A 14,076-nucleotide genomic window follows, 5' to 3' on the forward strand; every position below is an offset into this window, starting at 1 on the left:
TTTTCATTTTCCTCCAAAACATATTATACACTCTATAAACTGTAAAATGTTCTGTTTAGCTTAAGTAGTAGCTCATTTTCAAAATTCCTGCTGTCCAGCTGTGCTCATCTAGGGCTAAATAAAATTCCTACAATGCTTTACATTTTATTTTCAAACACTGGTCAAATCCTGTTAGTAATAAAAATCATTAAAGAGCCTTACAAATGTCTTCCTTTCTGACATGAAATGCTGAAAGATTTTATACATTGAAGAGGATGCATTTTTACTATAACTTAAAAGTAGGATTAGGATTTGTTAACTGAGTGTCAGTTAGTACAAGACATAATATTTAATGAAATATGGCCTATGCTTTAGTCAGTTGAAAGCTATCTGCTGTGCATAGTGATTATGTTGCATGAAGCAAGCAAAGATACAGCTTACTGTGCACTGCACTGTTATAGTATGGCTCCTGGTCGCTTGAGGAGTCCTGGACAGCAGCACTCTAGCCAAACTCTGAAGTTCTGACGGAAGAAGGTCCACATGGGCTGGTAGTTCTTCCGGGCGTCCATACGGTAATTCTGCCACAACTGGGAGTGCTGCCGGAAGGTGAACAGGGAGCACCTAGAGCACTTCCGGGTGTGGTATAAAAAAGGCCGCCTCGCTCCATTCGAGGAGCCAGAGGTGGGAGGTGGAGGACAGAGCTTGTGAGGAGAGGAGTGGAGGTGGCAGAAGAGAAAGATAAAAGAAACGGAAGAAGGGACTGAGTATTGGTGCTGGTGATTTGTGCACTGTGTGTGCTAAAAGAAAAATAAAACGTGTACTTTTTGGACTTGTGTGTCATTGTGCCTGTCTGTATTGGGGCTGATTACAAATAATTTTCATCACTCTTAATAATTAAACAACACAGTAATAAAGAAGAGAGAGCGTGTTATAAATTACCCAATCTCTCTGAATGGCCAGAAACACAAAAGGGTCTGGGCCCCGTACCCTATCCAGTTTGCTTCCCATTCACCCTGAACAAACCTGGTGTACAGACAGTTGGGTCTCCAGGGTTTGGTTAGTATTATGGTGATTATCTGAAATGTTCTATTAATGGGTGTGGATACTGAGTACTTGCTGGAAATTAAAAAAAAGGATGACATTTAACCAAAAAGTAGGGGTAAAAGTATTATTTAATGAAATATGTAAAGGACAAGTAGTTGAGCATTTGGCCAATAAAAGTAATTGTACTTTGGTTTTTTTACACCTCTGTTCTGTTGTCTTTTTCACAAGGTGTGATTAGTTCAGATTCTGGTATGATTTTTCTAATTATTGCAATTTCCTGCACTCCAGTGCTCTCTAATCTTGGTCATACTAATAAATCACGAAAAACAGAGTACAAAAAACACAATATTAAATGTCATATCAGCCATACCCATTTATATAAAAAAAACACAAAACATCAATGTTTTATTAGCAAACCACACATTTATTAAGTAGGTCTTATGTTGTGTAGTAATTTCAGACTTAGCCAAACATAGCTTGGAAATTTGCTTTGGGAAGTGAATTCTTTATAAGAATAAATTGAAGAGAATTGAGTACATTTGTTGCTGTAACTGGGTTGCACACTATATATTTGCTCTTTTTAGAATCCCAAGGCTAGGAATAGCAAACCTACTGTGTTTTCATCTTAAATAGTAGACTAGTGATGAGATTACACATTGTATTGTCATTGGTCTTAGGATGGCAGACTGCCCTAGCAACCACTACAAAACATGGCCACTGACAAAAGGAAGAATGGCAAAACCGCATCAAGAATGTCAAGACATTTTCAAAATGGTAGCAGAAGGACATCACCGGAAAGAATTAGAAAATACTGCAACACTTGAATAAAAACTAAACATACTCCACTGTCAAAGTAGCTAAAATGAATATGTTTTGCAACAGATAAAAATAGCATAATCAGCAACTGAGTGATAGTAAGGTAAATAAACTAGGAACAGTGAATGCTCAGAGCAAATAAGGTTTACAAACCAACAATGAAAATGCTCCAGAGATTCAGTGGTGCAGAACTGAAAAAAACGTGTAAAGAAAAAAACATATGGAAACTTTGACAAAACATAAGCATTGACCATTACTTAAAATGTTCCCCTGAAGATTATATGGGAAGTTGACCTTTATCAAAATATTATTTTGTTTATATAGTTGCTTCTGCATATTTAAATTTGACAGTTTGTTTTGCTGCTTCATTCTTTCTTGAAAAATATGGGTTTTGTTTGCATGAGGCTAGCTGATGTGTTTGAGTTTCTCTTCTAAGCCTTGTTTCTCGGTGGGGAGGTAAGGGCAAGACAGTCATTGTTCATCTCATTTATGCTTATGCTGTCTTTCTGTTAATTCACTGATTGCATTACTAGTAGTAGGGGCCTGCAGTGAAAAATTAAACTTTTGCTGAAAGTAAAAAAATGAAAAAGATGTATTTTATAGTTCATTTTTCAAGAAAAAAAAAAAACACAACTGTATACTAGTCATCGCTCACTTACATTTTGTAAGTTGGAATATTAAAAGCCTTAATCATGAATTCAAAAGAAAAATGTCCTTTTTATATCTTCGCTTCCTGGAGTCAGATATTGTTTTTGCAGAATAGCCATGTAAACGGCACTGATAATTCTCAGTTGAAAAGCGGTTTGCCACATTTTTCACTCCACCTGTAATAACAAGGGCTAGGAATTTTAATTTACAAAGCAGACACTTTCATAGCTCTTTAGATAATATCACAAGGGTAGAGAAACTGTATAACACTAACTTAATTCTAATATAAAGGTCAGATTTCATTAGCATAAACTCTGTTTTAACAAAATTCTTATTTTACTAATTTTTTTGGTCCTGCCAATTTCCTATAGAACTAATGTTTTAAATACCCTATTACAGTGAAGTCAGTTTTATCTGAAAAATGCATTACAACAAATTAATTTCTCATCAGAAAGCGCCAAAATAAGCATATTTCTGTACTTGGCCCAAAAATCTTAATTCAGTAACTCTGCTGAACAGCCAATTAGATTGCGCGTGTATGTCCCTTGGTTTACTCTACAGTTATGCTGTTGCAGCTGCGGAGCTCAAGAAGATTTACTGCAGACTGGAGGCATAGTGAGCATATCTAGGGGGTGTGATAACTGTCAATCAAATTTTACTTTACTGTACTTATGGAGCTCTGGAGGCTCACTGAAGATCGACTCTTTTGCTTATTTACAGGTTTCTTGAAGTATGGTTTGACTTAATGTTTATGCTACTCAAAGTTTCCAACATGTTTCATAAATTTGCCTGCACAACATAATCCAATTTTTTTTTTTTGTTACATTTCAATTTTTTGCACACCAATTTATGCATCCAATAACTATTACTTTAAAGTGTGACCTTTGTTTCCTCTAACATTTTACCATGATCTTTTTTTATGTAAAACATTTTCAGATTTTGAAAAAGGGTGACTAGCAAAAGAATATGTGATAGCTAGAGAGAGACGGTCAGTCCATTAGGTGACATCACTAGAGCTGTGCTGTTTTTCGTAAGTTAAGGGCTGCACACTCTGGGCATCGAGGGGAGGCATTTAACTCAAGCTACTCTGGAAAGTCCGTATTGTGGATACCAAGAGGTGCTGTTTTGATAGCTACAGGGTGTGTGATTCAGACATTGAGGGGTCCCCCGACCCACCTCTTCCTGGATCTTAAAGTCTGATAATACTAACTGCACACTAGACACCTAGGGGCACAGTTTATGTAATTAAAACAATTTATTGTACAGAAAAAGTTGGAACTTTTCACTGCCATTGATTCCAGCAAGAAGAAAAGAGACATTGCCACTGAGTTTGCTATTCCGCAGTTAGCTTTGATAACTGTACATGCCTAAAGACCTCGCTATGTTCCAATTCCATTATAAAGAAATTCCTGTTATATCAAAATTTTTTCTGTCCTGAGCTCTTTGTTCTAATGGAATTTGAACTGTATATGCACTGACTTTGGAAGATAAAAAATTTATGGTTAAGGTATCTGCATTAATTCCTATTATAACCTGTCAAACTTATAATTACAGGAGATTTCAATTGTGTATTAAACCCTGATTTATATGGGTAATCAAAAACTGCAAAATAGGTGTAGTTTCACGTTTTATCATGCAATATAACATGTTGAACTCAAGGAGGCTTCTCTACCCATTTTTGAGACTATACTCATATCCTTATTACTTTTTATGATAACTTGATGCCATCTCTCAAACTCAAATCTTGCAGATTTGGTACTTTTGTTGTCTCTGACCATTATGCTCCACTAGTAAAATTCAGAGGCTTTATTCAATTCATTTGTACACAAAATGACATTTTAAAATATGTCAGCTCCAGAAATATCTACTGATACAACCTAGGAGAATTATAAAGTATATTTAAAGAGACAACATATTCAATATGTTTTCCATGAAATAATTATAAATTGGTAAAGCATCAGAAATAATTACTGTGAGCAAGAACATTGAAGATTGCCCAGTGATATGGTGTGCAAATAAAGTCTGCCATTCCAAGCACAAGTTAATCTTATGGCCATAAGAGTAAGGTAGAAACTAATTTTAAAGTCACGTTATTCTTATTAAGACCATAGAGAAAAGAAATATACAAAAAGGAAATTCAGATCACAACTGAGTACAATTAATTACAATGAAGATATGAGTACAGTTAGAACTAAACTTAAACAAATTGAAATAACTAACATGTTTAAGGAGTAAAATCTGTATACACAATTGAGCATAACAAAGGGTTAGGCTCATGCAAATTCCTTGTTAAAACTGAAATGCCACAGCTCAGTAGACAGTAGATTTGCTGGACAAACCCTTGAGATTCTCTGATATCCAAGATTATACATTTCCCATAAAACTTGAATACTGAATGTCCAGATGGCTATATAGTATAATTTTATTTAAAAAAAACTTGCTTTGTTTAAGGAAGTTGGAGAAGATAGCTATTTTACCAGAATATTATGCTAGGCATCTTTTGTCCTTTCAAAGAAGAATAAAGAAAGATTTAGAGAGGGTATCCTACAGACTAGTTTCAGTACTGTTGTTAAGGTCCTGGCAAATGTTATAGCTAAAAGAATAGAGACAAAGCTCCCTTCTATAATATTACTTCATCCTACTGGGTTTTTAAAAGGAACACATCTATTACCAAACCTTTGATATTTTGGTTTCAGGCACTGCCTGTGCTCTAATTTCAATTTGAAAGATCACTGTTCAATAAACTAATACAATCAATCAATCAATCAACATTTATTTATATAGCACATATTCATACAAAAAAATGTAGCTCAAAGTGCTTTACAAAATGAATAGAGAAATAGAAGACACAATAAAAGATAAACATAAGTCAACATTAATTAACATAGAATAAGAGTAAGGTCCGATGGCCAGGGTGGACAGAAAAACAAAAAAACTCCAAAGGCTGGAGAAAAAAATAAAATCTGTAGGGGTTCCAGACCAAGAGACTGCCCAGTCCCCTCTGGGCAATCTACCTAATATAAGTCAAACAGTCCTCTTTGTATTTACGGTTTTCATGGAAGGACCTGATGATGATGGTCACGTAGACTTCTGGCTTTCAGTCCATCAATGTTGGTGCATCATGATGCTTTGAGTAGGTGGTGGTGGCGCAGGCCGCCACCACAAAGAAACCGGAAAAAGAAACAGAAGAGAGAGTAGGGGTCAGTATGGATTTTGGAGCCACTGTGAATAATTATTATGAAGAATTGAACATAAAGAGTATCAGTACTTAAGTTAAAGTGAAGTTATAAAAAGGCCATGTTAAAGTAATGTGTTTTCAGCAGTGTTTTAAAGTGCTCTACTGTATTTGCCTGGCGAATTCCTATTGGCAGGCTATTCCAGATTTTGGGTGCATAACAGCAGAAGGCCGCCTCACCACTTCTTTTAAGTTTAGCTTTTGGAATTATAAGGAGACACTCATTTGAAGATCTAAGGTTACGATTTGGAATATAACGTGTCAGGCATTCTGATATATAAGATGGAGCGAGATTATTTAAGGCTTTATAAACCATAAGCAGTATTTTCCTGAATGACACAGGCAACCAGTGTAGTGACATCAAAACTGGAGAAATGTGTTCGGATTTTCTTTTCCCAGTTAGGATTCTAGCAGCTGCATTCTGCACTCGTTGCAAATGATTTATGTCTTTTTTGGGTAGTCCTGAGAGGAGTGCGTTACAGTAATCTAGTCTACTGAAAACAAAAGCGTGAATTAATTTCTCTGCATCTTTCAATGATATAAGAGGTCTAACTTTAGCTATGTTTCTTAAGTGAAAAAATGCTGTCCTAGTGGTCTGATGAATATGCTATTTAAAATTCAGATTACAGTCAACGGTTACCCCTAAATTTTTTACTTCCGTCTTAACTTTTAATCTCAGTGCATCAAGTTTATTTCTGATAACCTCACTGAATCCATTATTGCCAATTAATAAAATTTCAGTTTTCTCTTTATTTAGTTTGAGAAAATTACTATTCATCCATTCAGAAATACCAGTAAGACATTGTGTTACAGGGAAAACATGCAGCAGACCGCATCCAGGTATGGTAATTGAACCAATGACACTTGAACTGTAAAACTGCTTGCCTCAAAGCTTCAGAGTTGTACTAAAGACAGTGCTTACAAATCAAGTGTAATATCGAGTCCATCATGAAATGTGTCGTTCTCAGCTGAGTCAAAACTGTGAACAGAATCTGATTCAGGCTTTGTATGTAACGAAGCGTAAAGTAAAGAAAGCTGTCGGAGAAGCCATTCATTTTCCTGCCTTTTACACACAGCTGTGATATGTACAGTAATACAAATGGCAAATTATAGACAACTAAACATTAGAATGAACTGAAAAATTTGGCTATCCAATGGTGATGAGCATTTCACTGTATGTGGTTTGAAGTAGGTGACATCTTTGCTAAAAGAAGATTCACTCAGTTTTGATGCGCTGCTCGCCTTGGGGACTAACTTTGCAAATCACATATTTCAATAATGAAAGAGAGCAGACAATGTGGAAACCTGTAATTTATTTGAAAAAAAGATACCCTTGGGTATGTAAAACTTCCATTTTTGATTTTGATTGATTTGTGGGTTTACTGAAATGTACTCAAACAACTTTAAAATATCATTTTGTTTCGCCAACAGGAAACCTCATGCATAATTGGTTAGTTTTGGAAAGTGGAAAAATGTCTCCAGAACTTTGACTGCTGATAGCTGAACATTCATCTTAATCAGTAACACATAATACAGCCTCGCATAACAAAGCAGGCTCATCCCATGACGTGTTCATGTTTTCTGGAGGTGGAAGCAGCACATCCCACTTACTATAAACAGAGGCATTCTTCCTGATTAGCCACCACTTCACATTTTCCACATGTGTATCACCAATCGACACTTATTTGTTGCATTGACATACTTTCCAGTTGCATATTTTATAAAGGTCCTCCTCAGTATATTCTGCCTACAAATATGGTTCAGCAATTACGCTAACAGCATCATTGTCTTCATAGTCAGATAATGCTGATTTGAAATGATAGCTTAGTTGTTAAAATCCGGAAAGAATACATATCTGTAAGGAGTAGATACTAAAAATAAAAATGGCATGCCTCACATTCACAGTACGAGCTAAAGAAAAGCACTGTCCCTGGGGGGCGTGAAAGACTGCCATGGAGAAAAATAATCGGCAAGATGAGGTGCAGAGCTGGATTTCTGTTAAAATGGCCAAATCTAAAAATAGGTTGTTACTTTAGCAAGGAATAAAAAAAAGTAACATCAGTACACTGTTTTAAAATATTTGTGTAATCTGAAGACACAGGTTAATATCAAATAACATTCTTTCCTTAAAAACTTACTAAGCTTTTTTCATGTTTGGACCCATGTACCCTTCATCCCCATTATATGCTGCAAGAACAGCCAAGGTATTTTTAAAATGTGTAAATAATGCTTCACTTTTGAATGCAGTTTTATGTGGAAAATTTAATATACACATTGATTGTAAAGAAATAACTTTGACTTGAAAAATATCATACTTATCCTTTAACTTGAATATGAGCATGCTTTTCAGTATGAATTGTCTTGCACATCAGATTAAACCAGATCACATTTTATTGTTTGTCTAAGAGTTGTTGAGATGCCAAGAAGAACCCACAAACCACATCAGCTGAAATACAGGCTTCTCTGCAAACAAGTGGTGCTGCCGTTTTCAAGATGCACAATATTGAGGTACTTGAACAAAAATGGGATGCACTGTAAAGTTGAAAGAAAAAAGCCTTTGCTGTGCCAATGTCACAAAATATCCCACTTACAATATGATAAGCCTCAGAACTTCAGGAACAAAGTCCTCTGCAGTCATTTGACCAAAATTGAACTTTATGATCACAACCATAAATGGTATGTTTGGAGAGGGTGCAACAAGGCCCATGACGAAAAGTACACCATCCATACTGAGAAGCATGGATGTGGATTTCTGATGTTCTGGGTGTGTGTGAGCTACAGTGGCACAGGTAAATTAATGAAAATTGACAGCAAGATGAATGTAGCATGTTACCGGAAAATATAGGAGGACAACTTCCATCATCGTTCTGAAAGCTGTACAAGGGATGCACTTGGATCTTCCAAAATGACAATAATCAAAAACACAAATCCAAGTCGACCCTTCAGTGGCTACCACAGAAAAGCGCAAAGGTGCTTCAGAGGCCATCACGGTCTCCTGAACTCAATATCATTGAGCCCATTTGTGGAGAACTCAAACATGCAGCTTATGCAAGGCAACCTAATTTACTGGACCTTGGAGGCCTTTTGCCAAAAAGAATGGGCACTTCTCCAACCAGAGAAAATCAAGGGCCACAACTATCACAAAAGACTGCATGCCATCATTGATGCTAAAGTGGGCAATACACAATGTTAAGAATGTAATGTATGCAAACATTTGAACAGGGACCATCACATTATCTTCCTGATTACTGTGCTTTGTTTAATGGTGGTATTCTGTGCCTTATATGTTAATTTTCATTTCATTAAAAGTAAATTAAATATCTTTTGCCTGATCAGTTATCTTTTCTTTTTGAAGTGAGGTACACATCTTTCAAATTCTGCCAGGGTAAATTAATCAATGGGCACAAGTGCATGTGTAAATACAAGAAAGTTATCACAGATGTCATGCTTATTTTCAAATTTACGGTGGCCAATGATTACATTTAACTCATTTCTGCCTAAGGAGAACTCCAGAACATTACTTTCCCACCTAAGTATGTTGTATTAAGAAACCAGGTTTCTGGCTTTACTTTTATTCACCTTAATCTGATTATATGTGTGCATGTAAATACACTGATTGTCAGTGTAGGTTTTCCTCCTATGTCTTAAGATCATGCAGATGACGTTAATTGATAAATCCATATTGGACCTGTTCGAGTGCGAGTGTGGATGTTTGTGTGTGAATGGGCCCTCCAATGGACTGGCACCCTGTTCAGAATTGTTTCCTACCTTCTGCTTATTGCTTCCAGGACAGGATAAAGTCCTCCGAAATCTTAATTCATATTCAGCAAGTTTGAGAATGGAAGAGTATGGCAAGTAACAATGTATGTAAGGTCTAAGAAAAACTTTCATTTATTGTGAACTAAGTTTAAATGTAAGACATAATGACTTTTGGAAGTGGTATAGAACTAATAGTAAATGTGCAATACTACAACATTACAAGTTCAGGGTGTCAACACTGAATACTAATGGGAAGTAATTCATTGCAGTATATACTTATATAATGTATAATTAACAGGATGGGCTCACTTTCCCTGCTGGTTCACAGTTTGAAGAGCAGAATGGACTCGCCCGATTATGAAATGGTGAGCATTCCTTTTGTGTCGTATTCATTGTATATCAATCAAAATTGTATGTGATCCTGTTAGGAAATATGATTATGTTGCTATATCAAGAAGTACTAATCAATGCTGACCAGCATAGTTGCACAGCCGTACCACATCATGGATCCAACGCTAATGATTGAAATCCCATGCCTTGTTATCTGTGTTAAGTTTGCATGTTCTCTTAGTGGTCTTCACTGGTTTTCCTCCAGATACACCAATTTTCTTTTCAAATCCCCAAACATGTGGTGGTGTAAATTCATTGCTAATTGCAAATTGTCTGTGTGTGAATGGTCCCTCTGATGAACTGGCGCCCTGTGGACAGAATCCAGATCTCCACAGTGCTTAATTGGAGTTAAAGATTTTGAGAATGTCAAGTTATGTTATGAAATAATGCTTTCATATTCTGCTGTTTTCAGGTGCATCAAGCAGGCCTAACATGTGATTACTCTGAGCTGCCACATCACCCAAGCACTAATGAAGAGATTACTTGTTTAATACAGTCTACACAGTCCTTGTTAAGAAATATGCCTAAGCCAACATTAGTAACAATTTCAAGGTAGATTTTTTTTTTTTTTTACCTCTAAACTGTGAAATTGTAGGAACCACAACATATGGGCCAGTAGTTGATTTGTTTTTTTTTTTTTACTGGAAACATAACATTTTATTAACACTTGTAAGCATTTTTGTTTGATTTTCTGTCAAGTTGTAGTAAAAAGTAAAATCCAAATACATTTACATTTTAATATGGTCATTTTTTTTTTCTTTTCTTGTTCATATTAAAAGATTTGAAATCTCACTTTCTCACCCCACCACTTACTTATTCATATTTGTTGATATGCATCATTCAGATCCTATATGTTAGTGTCTTCATATATACAGTATACTGTATTTGGTACAAATATGCATACTAAATATATATTTTCTGCTATAGATTCTAATATTTTTTACTAACATACTTCTCTGCCCTACCCGACTGAAAATAAGGTAGAAGCACTGTGCTATAAAGGTTTACATTTCTGTTTATTATTTTGGCTTATATATCTTCCCTTCTTTTATTTGAATAAAATAGATTCCAGACAAATTATATTGGAAATAAATCTTCCCCAAAATAATGGAAATACCCTGCTTTAAAGATGCTAAACACAATTCTACTTTGAATCCCCAATGTTAGCATGTACTGATTATTTAATATTGCACTTGGAAAGTGTAATGTGCCTGAATTAATTTTTGTCCTTTCTTTTTTTCAGGTCTAGTATGGATGAGTATTGTCCTGCAGAAAAAGTAGACTACATTCAAAATGCAGTACTTAACATGCTTCAATCACTTTATGGTGCTGTAGATGTTCATTTAGAATATGTTACAGACACTTCAACTTCTGACCTCTAATTTGTTGTTTTAAAAATAATCACAGCAATAAGAGGCTAGTTGTATCCTGCAAAGATTTCTCAAGATGTTGTCATCTGAAGGCTGAACAGACTGGTATGTACAGTTTGGAATTGGTTTTCTAACCTTTATCTACAATGAGATTACAGTAAAAGACACTTGTGTATCATCCTTCTGTCAGGGAAAGGACGCTGGACTAAATTAAGAATCACTGCATAAAAGTCAGGTGGATCACGTATACACATTAAAATTTACAGCATTGCTTACAGGCACACATGCTAATATTTGAACTAAGAGTGTAAACAATACTCCAAAATAATACATTAATTGTGTTGAGATAATGTAATGTCTCTAGAGGTTTGCTTCCCTTGATCACTGTTTGGCCTGCTTTAAGCAGGCAGTCTTGGTGTGGTAATTGTGTCTTACAAAGGTGAATCAGTACGTAAACCTTTTTTTTTCTTTTTAAGATGACCTTGTATATTGATGTTAATGTTTTATTTTTTCTGTCAACTACTATTTGAGTACAAGCAGGTTTAAAATGTGTTTAATACAAAATAATCATCTTTTCCTTATATCAAAATATGTACCAATAGAGCTACACACAAGTGATACATATTTAGGAAACTAAAATAAAGAAATTCAATTCATGTGTAATTTTAGTCTAGTAGTTTTCTTTTGTGGATCCATTATTGAGTGTTGTTACCTCACAAGTCAAATTCCCCAGGTTGAAAGCTCAGTTGCTCATGTTCTCCCCATGTTTGACCGGATTTGTTTCCAGGTGTTACTGTTTTCCTCACTATTCTAAAAAAGACATGCATGTTAGGGGTCAAAATGGAAATGCCAATTAACCTGTCTAAAACTTTGTGTGTGTGTCTGCACAGTTCATAGTTATTTGCCTTACATCCAGTGCTACTGGGTCTCCAACTCCGATGACCCTAAATTGGGTTAAAAATGTTAGGTTACGTTATAGTATGCTGTGTTGTCTTGTGTATTTGTTAGTTGGGCTCTTTTTATTAAGGGTTAAAGATTTTTTTTTATCTAGTAGGCTCAATAGGATTTATGGTACAACAATCCTAGGATAATTAATCAAAATGGTACAGGACAGGAGAAATGAGGAACATTTAAAAAGTAACTTCGGAAAAGAGGGCAATGGGTGAGGTTTTCTCTGGGTTTCTTCCTTTATCCTCAAAGACACACAGGTTAGGTGAACTGTTAACTTTAAACTGGACCTGGCATGAGTGAACATGGGTGTGCACTTGTGTGTCCATGTGCATGTACTTTGCAACCTTCCAGCACCCGGTCCAGGGTTAGTTTTGGTTATGTATCCATTACCTTCAGAATAGGCTTCTGCACTCCACAACCCTGAACTGAAATGCATTTATCTGAGAATGTATTTATATACTTTTGAAAAAGGTTGGATCCAATGGATAAAATGTTTCAGTTATCGTTATAAATTAACAGGAAAAGTGGAGAATAATGGCTACTGGTGTGTGCAGATGACATGCTCTATTTTTGGTGCAAGATAAAAATAGATAATGAGAAAAGGTATACCACTGTACTGCCATGGGAGAGTAAAAATGTACATGAAATGGGATTCCCTTGAAAAATAGCCACCAATTAAATTTTGTTGTACTGTTTATACTTTATGCCTATTTATCTAATGGTAATAAATAATTAAAAAAGAAAGCCTGTAACTAATGTCCTGAAGAAGGAGTATGTGTTAAAAGTTTTTCAAATGCCTGACATGTATTGTGAAAATGTTTTGAAAGCCTTTTCTGTACTGTCTATTACTTTATTCATAGGGTCTTTCTCTTTGTTATCAGAGTTTTCATTCAGCTTTGAGCTACCTAATAATTATCCTACCTCTATCCAGAAAGTTAAAAGTGTCTGTGACATGTCTTCCTGACAAAGTGGAATGAGCAGCCTCGCATGATAATCCTGACTACACCCCAGAAATGCTATTGTCTTGATACATACAGCTTGATCTAATGTGATCAACAGGGTAGAGCATCAGGCACAAAGCAGAGACATTCCTAGATGGGACTTTAATGCATTGCAGGGCACACAGTCCATTTCAGAAGCTATTCTACAATGATTAAAAGTAACAGTTCAAATGTCTTTATTAAATTGGAACAAAGTGTGGAAAACAGTTACAGACATGTGCATCTGAAGCCACAGAAGCAGCCATTACCACTCTTTCTAAAGTAAGAATCTGATGTTGTAGTCTTAATATCCAAGATTACACATGTTGATTAAGTGATACATTCAGTGAATTGCAAAGAATTTAATCATATTAAGTAATCGTATGGAGCAGATTCAGTAGTATGGTTTTGATTATTCAGTCATTACACTGCAACCATTCTATTTAGTCTGAGAGTAGTGCCTGCAATTAAAATATTAAATCCAATTTTAAATCTTTTGCAGCTTTTTTATCAGCATAACACCGTGGAAGATACTGGTTCATTTGTACTGTGTGCTGCTACACTGCAAATGTCTAATGCCAGATTATTTTTCATAGATACTCTGGCTCAGAAATTAACAATATAATTGAAGCAAAACAGATTGCTAAGCATTTAGTTTTAACCATATACCTTGCAATTAGAATTTAGATTTTTTGACATGTACCTTGCAAGTCATTGTGTGCAATTCTTTACTTTCCACCTATTTCTGCAGCAAATTTGTTAAGTTTTATCTTCAAGTTTCAAGGTCTATAGTCAACAGCATTACTGCCTTCTAGCAAGAGCTACAGATATAAAGGACAGCACCTCCAGACTTACATACATGTTTTTAACTTGAACAGTAAACATTTTAAACACTCATAACTGT

The 14,076-nt window shown here is 35.4% G+C and overlaps 1 protein-coding gene across 3 annotated transcripts in view; it reads left to right on the forward strand.

Moving 5' to 3' along the window:
- The window catches only part of c5h5orf22 (chromosome 5 C5orf22 homolog), a 46,901-nt gene extending 33,714 nt beyond the window's left edge, over window positions 1-13,187 (forward strand). For 2 of the 3 annotated variants that reach the window (XM_039753151.1, XM_039753153.1), the window contains one exon: window positions 8,129-9,772. In XM_039753151.1, the coding sequence (XP_039609085.1) occupies window positions 8,129-8,567 (439 nt within the window). In that variant the 3' untranslated portion in view covers window positions 8,568-9,772. The other variant, XM_039753152.1, reaches the window with a different exon arrangement.
- Window positions 13,188-14,076: the final 889 nt, after the last annotated feature.

The sequence above is a fragment of the Polypterus senegalus genome, chromosome 5 (assembly GCF_016835505.1).
Source record: "Polypterus senegalus isolate Bchr_013 chromosome 5, ASM1683550v1, whole genome shotgun sequence".
Taxonomy (NCBI): Eukaryota; Metazoa; Chordata; class Cladistia; order Polypteriformes; family Polypteridae; genus Polypterus; species Polypterus senegalus.